Source organism: Solanum stenotomum, chromosome 7, assembly GCF_019186545.1.
Source record: "Solanum stenotomum isolate F172 chromosome 7, ASM1918654v1, whole genome shotgun sequence".
Classification (NCBI taxonomy): domain Eukaryota; kingdom Viridiplantae; phylum Streptophyta; class Magnoliopsida; order Solanales; family Solanaceae; genus Solanum; species Solanum stenotomum.
The window spans coordinates 60211777-60228437 of record NC_064288.1 but is presented as its reverse complement, the minus strand read 5'-3'; the positions used below and the strand labels follow the sequence as shown (position 1 = coordinate 60228437).

At 35.8% G+C, this 16661-nt stretch overlaps 2 protein-coding genes across 3 annotated transcripts; one reads left to right on the top strand and one right to left on the bottom strand.

Moving 5' to 3' along the window:
- The first annotated feature begins 734 nt into the window (after positions 1–734).
- Positions 735–9054, top strand: LOC125870380 (uncharacterized). The gene is made up of 13 exons (XM_049550799.1): positions 735–1094; positions 1334–1483; positions 1660–1830; positions 2743–2886; positions 3935–4040; positions 4247–4395; positions 4482–4607; positions 5269–5412; positions 5634–5721; positions 5953–6326; positions 7050–7370; positions 8094–8315; positions 8811–9054. Exons 1-13 carry the CDS (start codon positions 861–863, stop codon positions 8952–8954), a joined length of 2373 nt encoding a protein of 790 aa, XP_049406756.1. The 5' UTR covers positions 735–860; the 3' UTR covers positions 8955–9054.
- An 81-nt stretch (positions 9055–9135) lies between these two features.
- On the bottom strand, positions 9136–16644 carry LOC125870386 (uncharacterized). Of its 2 annotated transcripts, none has more exons than XM_049550809.1 (10): positions 16582–16644; positions 14492–14600; positions 14278–14377; positions 13750–13893; positions 13324–13382; positions 11929–11996; positions 11791–11842; positions 10399–10560; positions 9711–10310; positions 9136–9502 (listed from the first exon to the last, which is right to left on the bottom strand). In XM_049550809.1, the coding sequence occupies exons 1-10, from the start codon at positions 16587–16589 to the stop codon at positions 9287–9289; spliced, it is 1518 nt and encodes a 505-aa protein (XP_049406766.1). In that variant the 5' UTR covers positions 16590–16644; the 3' UTR covers positions 9136–9286. The 2 variants fall into 2 exon arrangements, with proteins under 2 accessions (XP_049406766.1, XP_049406767.1); XM_049550810.1 differs by having other exon boundaries at positions 14278–14374.
- Between the last annotated feature and the right edge of the window lie 17 nt (positions 16645–16661).

Genomic DNA, 16661 nt, shown 5'->3' with positions numbered 1-16661 from the left:
TTGTACTTTATGTATAATATTTTTTATGTGAAATCAATAAATATGATTCATAAATTAGTAAGATGCAATGATTTTGATATAATCAAAATTAACCTTCATTAAATCTCAAACCATTCATTAAATTAATAAATATTAATTTATCGATTAAATAATATCTCTATAAAATAATAAAATTTCATGGTCCACTTATATTAATTTATAGAGATTTTACTGTATACTAAATATTTTTGTAATACACATCTTATCTATGTCTCTTTAAAATAAATTCTTTCAATGCAATTTTAGGTCTTTCTTTATATATATCTTTTAAGCACACAAATATGGAGATTTTTTTTTCTTCTAATTTCTCATTTACTGTTTGACACATACATTAAAATCTCGATTAAATTTGAATTTGAATTCAAATTCAAGACTTTTGAATAAAAATGAAACGGTCTCATTACTCTACGATAATCTACGTTGGTCACCTATGGAGACATATAATTCTTTTATTTAAACAAAACAAATCATTTAAAGCCGTAAATTGTCGCTCACAAAAAAGTATATGGCACAAAAAGATCAGGGTACTAAAATAACAATCAAAATATAAAAAGGGACCAAAAAGCAAATTCACCAAAATAACGAACGGCACATAATTGTGTATAGATCCCGCCAAATAAAATTTCATTATAGTCCCTCAAGTCCAATAAATTTTACTTGTTCCACATTCTTCCACGTATCTTTTCAATTTCCATAATACTCCTTACAAACTTCATCTTCTTCTTCACTCTTCACTGCAACTCAAAAGCTTCACTCAAAAACCTATACATACATACAATTTTGTATATATATAAATTTTTTGAAGCTTTGATTTCGCTATAATGGATGCAGCTGCACAGTTGGTTTACTGTGGAATTGATCCTATGTGTCGCTCTTCATTGCCGTATCATGGTCTGTCTTCTTCTTGTTCTTCATCATCATCGTTGAAGAAATTGAGGATTCGGAGGAAAAACGGCGTCGTTCGGGCAATTGCGACTGAACCTAAGCCGTCGGAGTCAAATACAACTACTAAGCCGGTTAACGGCATTCCTAAACCAGTCAATGGTTCTTCTATGGTAGGTTATGCTAATTCAATTTTTGAAATTTTTAGTCAATTTTTGGGTGAATTGAATTGTGATACTAATTTGTGCTGCTGTTCGAAAAAAAGGGATGATTTTTAGAAATGTTTCTGAATTTTTATTGGTTAAAGGGAAAATAAGCTGCAAATTGGTTATTTGAATGGGTTTGTTGGTGTGATTAGTATACTGATGTTTGGATGATGGCTGATTGAGTTTTTGTATTTGTGGGTTTGCAGAGAATGCAGGATGTATCACAAGAGATCAAGAGAGTGAGAGCACAAATGGAAGAAAATGAGGACTTAGCTATACTCATGAGGGGGCTTCGAGGTCAAAACCTGAAAGATTCGTTGTTTGCTGATGATAACATTAAGCTTCGCCTAGTAGAGGTTCGTTTGTTTGACTTTCTTATCAAAGTATATCAAGAACTTTAGCTTTTGGCTTGGAAAAGTATAAATGGATATTCTGTTCTATCTAAAGATCTTTAGCTTTTGGTTGGCTTGGGAATAACTGTCCTTTGGCAATTACCATATATTTTAATGTTTCCTATCTTTGAATTCTTCAGGTTGATGAGAGCAGTGAGTTCTTGCCCTTAGTTTATGATCCTGCTAGCATTTCTGCATATTGGGGTAAACGGCCGCGTGCTGTTGCTACCCGTATAGTCCAGCTAACATCTGTTGCTGGAGGTTTTCTTTCACGTCTTGCCTGGGATGTGATAAATAAAAAGGTTAAAGAGGTAAGCTGCACTGGATGCTTATCCGCTTTTGCTGAAGTTAGTGAATTGCAAGTAGACCTACATACAATTAACTTTTGAAATCCTATGCCTATGGGTTCTGTGTGGTTTGCAGTCCTGTAAGATGGATATTTTGGCTTTCTGTAGTATTCCTGATTGAATGATCAATAATGAGCTATTATTTCGAACTGATTACCATTTTCTTCATTTCAAATTCAAGCATTTTAGGCTTCTTTATTGATCTCTTCTCTACAGAGCTTCATTCATTTGATACGTTACGGTAAAATTTCACTAACAGTACCTTACAAGAACAAGGATAAGTTGATACTGAGACAATGGAGTTGTGAGGCATGACATTCAATCAAGATGGAAGAGTAATAGGACAGAAAAAGTGACAGAGTAAATGAACTTCAAAATGAATTCTGAGGTTAAAGTTAAACTATAAAATATAGTTATTCAGAATTTTAACATGTCACAATGCCAGGGTGTAAAACACTAATTGATGAATTTTAAAACCAATAGTGCATAAAGTCTCTCCCTTTGAAATGGTTACTAAGCAGTAATTGTTTTGGTTGAGCTTTCCTAACTTCTAAAAGGGAATTAGAACAAGTGACATTAACAAATATGCTTGGTCTGCTTGAGTAACCCCCCCACCCCCACCTCACACAAATAAAAGAAAACCAGGAATCAAGATGTGTTGGAACCCTGTAAGCTTTTGTAGAACTAGTTAATTTCATGAAATTCCATTTGGAAACAGGTAATCATCTTTATGTCATAAAAGAGAATTCTATGAGTTGGAACAGTTGTGTGGTGAACATTGAAATAGAGCTTTGATGCATTCATTTATATACTCATATACCACACATCTTTAATTACTTTTTCATCCCATAACTTTTGATCTTTTCCAATCATTAGAATGAGGTTGCTCGAGCAATTGAGTTGAGGGAGATTGTAACATCACTGGGTCCAGCATACATAAAGCTAGGGCAAGCATTAAGCATCCGGCCAGATATACTATCACCTGTTGCGATGGTTGAGCTGCAGAAGCTTTGTGATAAGGTCAGATTGCAGTCAGCAGCATGACTTATTTCTTTAAGTCCAACTTTAATTTTCAGGAAACTATTATATCTACAAACTTAAATCATACAATTTATTGTAGTTTAATTTCATTGATACCTGAATGGTGGATTCTGCAAAATTCTCTTGTTGCTTTTTCCATAATCATATAGCTGTTTTGATGAGCTCCAATTCATTTTAATGCCATCTACCTTTCTATGTGGTTGTCCTTTAATTAGAGACTAATATTCTTTGTAGTGTACTGTATTGGAGATTGAGGAACTACTTTGTTAAAACTTCTTTCTTAGGCTAACCCTTTTCCCTATGATCTGGAATAAACCGTACCAATGGCACTTGTAATTTGGTTGGGAAGTCTTTCTGATTATCTGGATGAAATATAATGTCTATCCTTGTCACAGAATGCCAATGGAAAAGCCTGCTTCTAAAACCATTTTTATAATAAATGTTTCTGTAAAATTAAGCCATTGCTTTCATGTGAGAACTGGTGAATCTCTTTGCCTTGTAATGTTCATGTTTTAAAGCAGCTGAGGCATTGACAGGTTCACTCTTCGACTGTGAGAATTCTTTGAGCCCTTTTGAAGAGATGAGGCTCTTTTTTCTTTATGGAATACATTTAGAACATCTTTGCCAAGTCAGAACAGAAGAAACATTAAGAACTAGGTGCACGTCATGGGGCTAAGAGCTGCATGTGACGAAATTAGAAATAATATGAAACACTGAAAGGTGGAATATTGTGTAAGCTATGTACAATCTTTACTATTGGCAACATGTTACACTAATTAATGTGAACAGACTACAATCCTTACTATTGGAAACATGTTGCACTAATCAATGTAAGCAGAATGTTGGATTGTACAGCCTGCACTGGAGACCTTGTGACTGGTTCTGCCCAAGTAGTTTTTTTTTTGGGGAAGTTTTGGGGGAAGAGGCTAAGATTGACAAATGACAAATGACAAATGACAAAGTAGTGTAATTGAAAAAACTCGTTACTGTTGCCTTCTGAACTTTTAGCATTGCATGATTGCTTCAGGTACCGTCATTTCCAAATGATGTTGCTATGGCCCTTATAGAGGAGGAGTTGGGAGAACCATGGCCTAACATCTATTCTGAGCTTTCTCCGTCCCCAATTGCTGCTGGTAATCTTTCTCATCATCTCTAGAACTCTCTTTTTAAATAATATGCTGTAATTATTTCTTCATTTTCACTATGTATTTCCTTAACCATTCTCTTTTTGTTGGGTTAACTTAAATGTGAGTGCTTCTTTTTGCACATTTTTCTTCTGTAAAATGTAAAAAAATAGCTAATTTCTAAAGAACCTTTTTCTTCATCATGGCATTGGCAGCGTCCCTTGGGCAGGTGTATAAGGGCCGGCTGAAGGAGAATGGAGACTTGGTTGCTGTTAAAGTACAGAGGCCCTTTGTCCTTGAGACAGTGACAGTTGATCTATTTATCATACGGAACTTGGGGCTAGTTCTTCGCAAGTTTCCACAGGTATTGATTGTTCAGTTATATTTCCCCATTATTTTCCAATCATTGTTAGTCTGGAAGAAATAATGCTTGTTGCTTCTGTTTTTAAGATTTCCATTGATGTGGTTGGACTGGTGGATGAATGGGCTGCCCGCTTCTTCGAAGAACTTGATTATGTGAATGAGGGAGAAAATGGAACACTTTTTGCTGAGATGATGAAAAAAGACCTTCCTCAGGTATCAGCAATTCTGACGTCTACCTCACACCTCTGCCCCAAATGAATAAAACCCGGAAATGATTAGAATTAAATAAAGCGAGAAAGAGCACTTCTCCTTTTTTCCCCCAACCTCCAATCTCTCCATGTAATAAGAAAAAAGAATTTTGTCTCTAACCAGCAGTGCACCTTGCCTCAAAATAGGAGAAACCCTCCCTAGGGGGTGTCCTCCAGTTTAGACCTATGTTACTCGGACTCTTCAAAAATGTCAACAGGTGCGTGTCAGATTCGCCTAAAGTAGTGTATTTTTGGAGAATCCAACACGGGTGCGACATCAAAAGTGAAGAGTCCGCGCAACTAAGGTTTAGACAAGGACATAGAGATTTTGTTGCTGTAAGTTTATTTCCTTAAAAGCTGGCTGCGATAGGCTAAGCTGGATTCTGTAATTCTCTTCCTTAGTTATTGATGAAATTGGTTAATTCCAAAAAAGAAAAAGCAGTGTGCAATTTATTACCTTTTTAGGGAAAAAAGGATAAGGAGAAGTATGTGAACTTACTCACAGAAGAGTAGATATGTGCCTATATTCTTATAGATGTATTAAAAGTACAGATTTCTTAAACTGGAAAGTATGATGCTTGCTGTCTCTAACAGTGTTGTGATCTGTCTCGGGAAACCTTTTTCAGGTTGTTGTCCCTAAGACATATAGCAAATATACTTCAAGGAAGGTTCTTACAACAGGATGGATTGATGGAGAGAAGCTATCACAAAGCACCGCAAGTGATGTAGGTGATTTGGTAAATGTTGGAGTCATATGCTACCTTAAGCAGGTGCTATACTTAAACTCTTTACAAATTTTATGTTAATATATCAATTAAGCTTTTGAGTCTCATATCTTGTAAACATCATTAAGATCTTGTTTTCTTGATTTTTCTGTTGTATACTGCCTTATCCTTACTCCAGATCGATCAATGTGGTATTTTTTCTATGAATATCCTCTTGACAATTAAAATTTGTTCTCCATCTTATATTTTGTCTTTTTGGTATACAGTTGCTTGACACTGGTTTCTTCCATGCGGATCCACATCCAGGGAACTTAATACGTACACCAGATGGAAAGCTAGCTGTACTTGACTTTGGTAAGAAGCTTTCATTTGGTTTCCTCTTTTCCTGATAATTTATGGAATTGTTCATGAAAGTAACTCTATGGAGAGAAATGTTTCCGATGAAGAACTCTATTGACAAACTACCCCCCAGTTTACTTTTAACTTAATTTAATTTGTCCTTTAAGGTGCTTATTTCCTTTGTAATTGATCAGTTTATTACTCTTTGCTTGCCGTAAGTTGACTTGTGTTATTTTGCTTTGACAGGCTTGGTTACAAAATTAACAGATGATCAGAAATATGGCATGATCGAAGCCATAGCTCACCTTATTCATCGAGATTATGGTGCCATAGTCAAGGATTTTGTGAAATTAGGTTTCATTCCCGATGGAGTCAATTTGCAACCCATTTTGCCTGTACTTGCCAAGGTTTTTGACCAGGCACTTGAAGGTGGGGGAGCAAAAAATTTTAACTTCCAGGAGCTGGCATCAGATTTGGCACAAATAACATTTGATTATCCATTTAGAATACCACCCTATTTTGCTTTAATAATTCGAGCAATAGGCGTGCTGGAGGGGATTGCATTGGTGGGGAACTCTGATTTTGCCATAGTGGATGAAGCTTACCCATATATAGCACAGGTACACTCATATGGTACCACAGTTCATTTGTTCTCTATATTTTACATTTACATGGATCCAAATTGCTGTAATTGCGTGAAACAGCAATTGCCATCTCTGTGAGGGTACTTTGATGATCTATGTGACAACATTAGCAGATTGCCTTGTTTCACACTTCCAACCTACTAACCTCGGAGACTAAATATGGTTGTGCATTTGAGTCTTACTTGGGAGGCTGTCGAACACCATTGAGACATGTCTTTAACCAATTTATACATTTCCTGCTTAATGCAAAATAGTTTAAATTTGGATTGTAGAGCTCGTTTAAGTCTCTGGTACCAATATGAATAAGACACGCTTCTCAATATTGTACTCCTTTGGTCCTATATTAATTCGGCTCTATCCTCTTTGGTCCATAATAAGAATTGATCAGTTTCATTGATCAGAAAAACTTTACCCATTATTATTCTATGACATATAAGTTATACATGGGACCAAAATCAAAACTTCTCATGATAGCTTCCTTTTTTTATTCTCATAGCATGGAACTCTGTGGCTCTGTCTACTACACCACTTGTGATAAATGACATTCCTATAACTCATCTGAAAGCTTAAACTTCAGAGGGGATTTGATTCATTGATTTGGTTCTGCAAAACTTAGTTTGTCCATTGTCATCCTTCAGGTGTCACTTTTAGATAATTTGAATTCTCATTGTTTACACTATGTGCGTTTTCTTTTCTCAGAGACTGCTGACAGATGAATCTCCGCGGTTACGGAGTGCTTTACGTTACACAATATATGGGAAATCTGGTGTTTTTGATGCTGAAAGATTCATAGATGTTATGCAAGCATTTGAGAATTTTATAACTGCAGCTAAGAGTGGAGGTGGGGAGAGTTTGAATGGGAGAATGGCAGAGCTTGGCATTCTGCAGAGCCAAACAAATAGCATAATTCCTTTTCCCTCAAGTGCTTACCAAACAGAGCAGCCAATTCAAACCAGAGCAGCATTAGCATTTCTGCTCTCTGATAAAGGGAATTTTTTCCGTGAATTCCTTTTGGATGAGGTATGTGTACAGATTTGGGAACAGTCACTATTGTATTATCCTTGACACATGCTGTTCTTTCTAGTTGTATACTTGTTTCATATTCTATCATACTCCTCCTAACCCATTTCAAGTGTCCTAGTTTGACTATGCATGGGCGCACAACTTTTAGGGCAATAGTCAAAGTTTTGTTGTAGTATTTAATTAATAGTGATTCCACAACTAGAGATGAAATTTGCTTTTAGGAATTTGACACTGTTTTACATAAAAGTGAGTCCCGTGGACATTTTTTAGGAAAAAGTACTGAACAGTAAAAAGAAAAAAGTATTGAACGGTATGTGGAAAATTTTCCCTTTCAGTTGAGTGAGAACATCTTCAGGTTAGATAAGTACGATATAGATCATGACTGTCAGTTTTAATTAGCATAGATTAGAGTGCTATGAATAGCATGTGCTTTGCAAATGGACTTCAAATGATCACCTTTTTGTAATGTCTGGTATATGTCCTTGCTTTCTTGTCCTTTACGCCTGAGCCATTGTAAACTAAATATATTTCTAGTCTGCTTTTCATATAACATTTGATCTCATTCTCTCTCTCACACACACAATACGGAACCACTATTAGAAACCTCAGCTATCACAAGAATATAAGTATGTGCTGAATCCATTTGTTCTAATACGGTCATACGTACTGGACCATACATGTGGCATTTCAACAACATAATTCTCTTCTTAATGCAAGCAGATAGTGAAGGGCATTGATGCATTAACAAGGGAGCAGTTGGTTCAAATAATGGCATACCTTGGAATTGGAAATGCAATTCCAGTATTCAGTATGGTTCCTACTGCTTTTGTACCTATTAGACCGGCTGCACTTGTACCATATGTAACTGAGGAGGACAGAATCATATTGAACAATGTTCAAAAAATCATCCAATTCTTACTTGCTGGGACTGCATCTAACCAGGTATCCCAATTTTATATTATGGCAAGTTTATCTCCAAAGGAGATTTAAGTACTTCACTTTGCACGCAGCAAAAGAAAAGAGGTTGCTCCTCTGTTGCCTCTGCTCGCAAATAAGTTGCAATTGCTCCTGCGCTAGTAGGCTTAATTAAACATCAAATCATATTTTACCAATGTCTCGTTTCTAGATGTGTTTCCTGAAATCTTGAACTCCTCTGAGCGTGTGCTAGTGTCAAACTTCCCATGGACACGTTATCGGTAGAAATAACTGTGGGCTGTCATAATATTTCACAAGCAGGTTAAAGAAAAAGACATAGGAGTAATAATCTACATCTCAAAACACTTGCATGATTTTGTAAAATATACTCTTTAAGTGTCTGAATTCGAACATAAAGGGGACTTAGGTTCTGAGTAATTTGCCAGAAAATAACTTTTAAGTAAAAATAAGTGCATTTCCATTTTGCTATTCAAACACATCATAACTATATTTCATCCTCAGGGTTTGGAGGGAGCAAGTGTCCCTAGAGTGATCCAGGAGCTTCTTCCAGTGCTTCCAGGCCTCTCGGCTAAGGTTCTTCCCGAGATTCTTAGTCGACTTACTTCTCGTGTGATGGCACGCTTGATACGAGATGCACTGTTGTAATTCCAATCCTTCTAACCTTACAGTTTCCTCTTCTTGAATTGTGCATATATCATTCACAAACTTGAGAGTAAGTAGATATAGAAAAAGTATATTTATTGTACCCTCTTGTGAGGCTTTACCAATTATACTGACTAGTATAGTTTCTGTACTTTATCAGAACAGATGTAAACTTCTATATATCAAAAGAAAGATGATACTAACAGCAATTCCCTTACAATCTGTTCTACTTCTCTGGATCCACATATTGCAAGAAAATCATTTATTCATATCAATGAACAAAAGTTCCAAGACATTTCTACCAAGAGTATCATACAGAAAATCCAACGGTTACATCATGTGAAAAGAGGAAGCAACTTGTTGCCTGAGGCATATGAAATGATCATCCTTTTAAGTGGAGAAATGTATTGTGCCCCATTGAATGCAAGAGCCCTGAGTACATTTATTGGCATGAAGTCAATAGAATATGCCTTCTGAAAACCATCTAGGATTGCCATCATTGTAATGTTTGCAGCTTTCCTCTCTGATTCATATCTCTGTAAAAGAGTTATCTGCACAGAATAAGATTACCATTATAACCTGTAACTGAGAGGTAAAACGAGCCAGCAGTGTCGTAAAGGATACCCAAAAATTGTACGCCAATGACAATAATAACCATCAATATAAGACAGTGATTCTAGATTATACCAGAATAGAGAAGCTTCATGTCTTGCCATTTTCTGGCTATATCTACAGGGAAAGAAAGGATTAGGAACATACCTCCCCAATGTCAGATCCGACTGCAACACCTTCAGCAATAACTTTAGAAAGACACAATGCATCTGCAAATCCCATATTAACTCCTTGGCCAGCCAGTGGATGAACTGTATGTGCTGCATCACCAATAAGAACTAGACGTTTTGATGCATAACTATTAGCATGCATTAAAGACAAAGGGAAGGCCATTCTATGAGAGGCTAGCTTAGTAACTTTTGGTGGAACTTCAAAGCCCTCATGTGTTGATGATGTGCTGTCAGCTTTGAGCCATGAAAATACATTTCCACCCTCAAATGATTTGGATCGTGGATGAGGACCATACCCATCGTCCAGTGCGAGGTTCACTGCTTTTACAAAATCATCCTCTGACATTGAATTCCGGTCAACAACTTCCTTGGGGTCCATAGACCAGACAATATTGCTGAACTTTTCACCAATGGGCAGAAGTGCAATTGGACCATTAGGAAGAAATCTTTGCCAAGCACAGAAGTTCTCTACTGCATGTTCTACTGTACAGATGATTGCGCTTTGTGAGTACTTCCATCCGGTTGTTTGTATTCTTGCCAGCTCCCTAACACTTGATTTTGACCCATCAGCTCCAACCTGTAACATGTTATCTAACTCAGCATTTGTATTGAATAATCCTTCAGAACATTCACATTTGGTGAAACATAAAACAAGTTGAGTTTACCACTAACTTCGCATACATGCTGTTTCCATTATCCAGTTCCAACTTTGCTGAACTTCCACTAGCAGATGATGATGTGCCACTGGAGCTTGTCACTGATGACATTGCAGGAAAGGTTATTGAACTTAACCTGGACGAGTGTATTGTCTTCTGAAAATCCGTATTCTGTCCAAATTATCACCACCTCCAGTCAAACATATCACCAGGCAATCATTGACACAAATCCAAATGAGGAATCTCAGGAGTTCCAATTAAATACCAATAAGCACAAATTAGAACTAGAAACAAAAAGTTTTAGCTTTCCCTGTTACACCAATCTATTACTCAAAATTCTGAAGGTAAAAGTTATCACGGACACTTTTTCAAGTAACATCACAATTCAGTTGGAGCATCATTGTTGTTGGTCTTTTGGGCAGTAAGGGAGACAGAAATATCTAGATTGCTGAAGCATCTATACCAAAGCAGTTTGAGTCTCACAACAAAAGTGACATTAACATAGATACTTTTGATCTGAGATGCACATGTAAGGTAGGGAATTATGAACCTCGGCAATAAAAGAAAAATTGAAATAAAAAAGAAATGCTAATATTTATGATCTTGAGAACATTTGTTACAATATAAAATTACTTGTAAAAGCAACTTTAGGACCAATATGATTAGAGAAAGGTGTTGAATCAGACACTGAAACATCATCAACACTACCACATCCTTGAAACAGTTCGCTTTTCATTTTAGTTTTTTGACTGATGAAGTAATAACTGTTCACCCAAATGGGTTAAATTCTGTATACAGAGTTACAGAGCATAAGCAAGAACATGGCTCTCCACAAGAAGCAACAAGCATGGAATACAAAGATAGGGAGCCCCATCCTTGAAATGGATTTGTAGCAAGCTTCTTAACAACAACACCAGCTATGCTTCAATCCCAAGCTAGTTGAGTGGGTTAGATGAATCCTCACTATCCATTTCACTCCATTTGAGGGCATGTCACTTCAATACTTCAAAAAATTAGGTTCTCTCACACTTAAAGCTCTCTATATTTTCGACTGGCATACAAATCTCTTTTTTTAAAATAAGTAATTACTGACAGATAAGTCTCTATCAAGATTAAAAGGACGACTAGCAAACAGTAGACCTAATGCTTCCTAAGTCTTAGTCCCAGCTACTTGGTATCACCTCTGGATCTTTTTCTTTCCTAGTGTTCTATTTTTTTGCTAAGCCTATATACTCTGCAAGATATTGTAGCAAACTGCTTACAAGTAGATTTTTGAGGTAAGGGTAACTTTATATTCATAAAAAATCATCATCCAAGAGATGGAGTGGGTCCTATCTCCATAACTAGGGATTCAACATGCTTTTAACTGCATAATAAAAGTAGGTTCATATGCTCAAATACCTGTATGCATGATAGCAGGGATTTGTGTAGCACCTTATTCTCCACCACGCACCTAAAGACAAAACTCAAGCATCATCTGGAATCAAGAACATCATAACTATGAAAGCAAGTTGTTACCTCAATAAAAGGAATTCTTACCCGAGAACATCTGCATCAACATCTCTTGCATTGTACCTTGTATAGCCCAGACCAGTATAATCCCAAACCTATAAAGAAATAAATAGCTAATGGGTCAAAAGTGAAACTTTTCCACGATTGGATCCCATAAAAATGAGGTCATTTGGATGTCATGATGCAATTTGTATCAAGGCAACTTAGAGATTACAAGAATCTATAGTCCTATCAAAGACAAATGACAATTATCACAAGCAACAGCTTTCCAGATATTTTCTTGATAAATATATTGTTAGCAACAATGTTTGTCCAACCTTCTATTTCTGAAAACTAGGATATCTTGATGGTTGGAAGTGCATAGGCAACTGAGAAGTAAAGCATTTAAAGTTTAACAGGTTTAGCTAAGATGTGCTTTGCCAGTTACCTTTTAAGCCTCTCTTAGTTAAAAGCTATTGGTGTTACCATCTGCTCCCATTAACATGACAAGGATGAGTAGAGACAGAGATACTGAAATTCTGAAACAAACAAAGACAACCATTTCCTTAACATACATTTGGAACACAGATCCATACCCCACGTTTCCCCTTCTTTTCAATTGGAGAGGGGCTGAGGGTCCTCTGGAAACAGCCTCTCTACCTCCACTCTCTACCTCCACGAGGTAGTGGTAAGGTCTGCGTACACTCTACCCTCCCCAGACCCCACTTAGTGGGATTTCACTGGGTATGTTGTTGTTGTTGTACTCTTGGTCACTGATAAATATTTTTAGAGACCCTTCAGTCCCATTTTTTTTTTGAAACTGGTAACTTAAAAAAACAAGATGTCTAAAGGCTAAGTCCCATTGCACAGAGCTAAGTCTCCTTCGTGATCAAACTCTCTTCCTCCTTGCCAGGAAGGAGTTCCTTTCTTCTACATTGCTAAAGGCAAGATATCACACTGAACAGTAAACATAAATACTTAAATCTTACTTGCTATAATTTGAGAAAGTAGTCACTACAACTTGTACACATTGAAAAATTTGCTACTAGGTTCACATTGATTGAAATTTATTTGGCAAAAGACAAGATGTCTAAAAGCACAGTATGGTAAGCATTCTCCTTGTGCTTTAATAGATTTCAGATATGCAAGCATCCATGGACATAAATTACAGTACTCCAAAGAGAAGAGTTTGAGGAACACATAATATGGAATAACTATAGTTAGAGTTTGCAATAAATTGAACCTTTTCTCAACGCACATGATAAAGACAATGATTGTAGAGAGTTAAACTGGGCATTCAACACTACGTACCCCATTAAACTTATTCTTTTAACTATGTCCCCCAATATTGGCATTTATAGTAATTATATTCTCAACAGAGGATGGGCTTAAATTACTCCATAAGAAAACTTACAAGAATGAAAATGTAATTAGCAAAGTTACCTGCATTTTATCGAAGTAAGCATGACGGTGCTGCTGAACAAATTCCCATGCACCCATATCTGTAAACCAAACGTTTTCTCATGATAATCTCACATGCTTTCCATTAACAGGTGATGATGTTTTCAGCAAATCAAACATGTTCAAGCAGAAAGTAACAACTACTGGTACGTACAGAATACATCATATAATGTCCTTTTGATTCAAAAAGTAATAAACTTTCAACAGGTCTTTCATCTTTTTCTGACTGTTTTTCAATGGCTTTACCAATACAATGATTTGATCATGCATTTTCAGCATAGGAAAAAAAAAAACTTCTCTTTAGATGCAACCAGTTAATGGAATGGCAGAAACACAGATCAAACCATAATCAGTACAGACAGAAAACTCTACAGAAATATCAGAAAATAGAATAAGTTCGAGTCCTACCTTTGAAGAAAGAAATGGTGGCAGGTGTGACTGTACTGACCCGTGGATCTGGGGGGTCCTCTTTCTTGATGTGAAAGTTATTCATCAAAGCAGGATTACTGTCAATGATGGCAACACTTAGTTGCTTTGTCAATGGCATAGTTGCTGCAGAATAGTCAACAAGTTAGAAGAAGAGTTGTCATGTTGTTGACGAGTTTAATTTGGTACAGTATATATTCAAATGATTCGCATACAACAGTGTCCATCTTTTACCCCTTCTAGACTGCTGTTCCCAGAAGGTTGATAAACTTTTATAAACTAGTATTCAACTATTTTCCACAGGCTGATTATCATTGCAGGTAGTCACTACCAGGGATAAGCTTTTCAAGGAAAAACAGAGTACCAAGTGCAAATCGAGCAGATGACTGAAATTTCTAACAAAAAGAATTTCTAAATCATCTTAGTTTCAACTAGTAATTTAGAGGACACCTTTACCACTGTTCAAGCATCAAAATTCCAATTTAAGAAGGTTAAACAAAACATATTTACCTAAGGAGCACGCTAGAGCCATCCCAACCATACCACCTCCAACAATAGCAATATCATATTGCGGTATGTCATCTGTTAATCCAGGCTTTTCCAAAGGCTTCTATGCAGTTAAAAGAGAGGCAAATATAAGTGAAGACTGGAATTGATACAAAAAATAAAAAAGTAAAGAGATCAGAATGTACAAATGTTCAAATTGATAGTACTAGAATAATACCTTTTCACTGACCAAATCGGGATTTTTAACACCTGTATCACTGCATAAAGTCCTCTGTACAGATCTGAATCCATGAATATTCGACACAATTCTTCTGCTAACAGAAAGCCTAATGCGAGAATATATTAGATTACATTATCGTCACGAAATTAAAGATTAAAGGAATAATCAAATATGACAATATTTTATACTTCACTATCGGCACATATTATATGGTATCTGTTGCAATTTCCACAAGCACAACCACAATTTTAAATGAGACTGGAGTTAATCTACACACTAATAAAACAACACTGCCCTCTTGATGAGTATATTCTCAATCTCCTGTTTATCTAATGTACACAGGTAGGTTATTTCCATCAAAAGGAACCAAAAGCTTGCTGGTAAAACAAACAACGTTACTAGGATATCCAAGCAATCTATCTGCCTATTCCTACATGAAGTTTTTCTTCCAATAGATGTACACAATTTTCTAGGTAGTAATGCAGCCATAATCATAAGAAAGACAAATGCATTCAGTCAATTGTATTGTCTGTCTCTGACTCTCGGACAATGGAGGGCTGCTCCAGTGGTAGATCCCTGGGAGGTCAGGAGTTCGAGTTACAAAGGGAGAAAGTGGAAATTCTTCGCTGCTGATCTCTTCAGGGTGGGGCAAGAAAATAACTAGCCAAAAAATCAGCTCTGGAATTCCATTTTGTAGATCTGCATCTAAGTACAGAACTCCAAACCAGAAAGACCAAAGACACCTTTCAGATAAATAAGCACACATCTATTATCTAAACACAGGCATCATGCAGTCACATTTTCTTCCCTCTCAACATCAAATTTACTCTACTTTTAGTTATCACTATACTCTTAAAAATCTTAGTTCCTTTTGTACATTCGAGACTATGCAGCTCCAATTTCTAATTGACCAAAATTACTATCCCGGAAAGAAAACAAAACAAAAAGTAAGTGTCAACAAATATTCAGTGGATATTCAATTAGCTTTATGCCCAAAATAGTCCCTTAACTATGCCCTAAAATTTCACTTCATCATCATAAAAGTTAACTTCCATTCATGAAGTAAGAATTCGACAGAAAACTAGTCTAAAAACCTGTTCAAGATTAAATATATTAAGGAAACCAAGCACACTTTTTGCCAAGTGATCCAGCATTGCGGGAAGAAGAAAAAAGAAGATGACTAGTGAAAAAAAACAAAGCACAAACCACACAGGGGCCTAATTTGAATCCGATTCACACTCATTAATTCTCAAGTATAGAAATCAGCTAAGGCACTAAGAATGCAGGTATGGTATAACGAAAGTCATTTTCTAGTGTATAATGACCAAAAAAAATATTATTTTCCACCAAAGGGGGAACATGCCTTCTCTCATTTATGGACGGAGGTCATTTTCCTTACAACTATAACTTTCAATACCGGATCACTTACTCCAAACAACAGTAGACATTATTATCAATCTATACTAAATAAATCATCAGACACTATAAAATTGGCTAATATTATTATGCACTATTAATCTTTGACACATTTATTTGGAAAAATATTTTTCACTCACCAGAAAAAAACCATAAAACATTTGATAAGCCAAAGAAGTCATTTTTACCATTTTGATTGAAACCATAAACCAAAATTTCAAGGAAACCAAACACAACAAAATCACTTTGCATGATTAACACATTTTGTGTCATACCAAACACACTTAAGAAAAAAAAAAAACCACAAAATCACAAATTGCATACTCAATAACTTGAAATTAAACTTCCCCAATCCAAAGCACTGCCAAAAATTCTTACTTGGAAATACCTTACAATAATACACAAAAATGGAATAATTTTTTTTTTTGATAATTTCAAGAACACACACAGAATTAAAAGTATATATAATCAATAACACAAAATCGCATACATACCCATTTTAATATTCTGACAGTCATAAATTTCAGAAAAAAAAATAAAAAAAATCACCTAGTAACTTCAAATTCATATTACTATTTTTCAACTAACTGAAATGCAAATTGAAAAATTAAAGTAATAATTTCAAATTTTTAGATTTTTTTTTTAAAAATAGATCAAAGAACATTCGATACCTGTTCATGCTTGCTATGTTGCTACGTGGAGAAGAAGCAAAGAAGCAATTCCCTTGACACTCGTTTTGGAGACTTAAGAG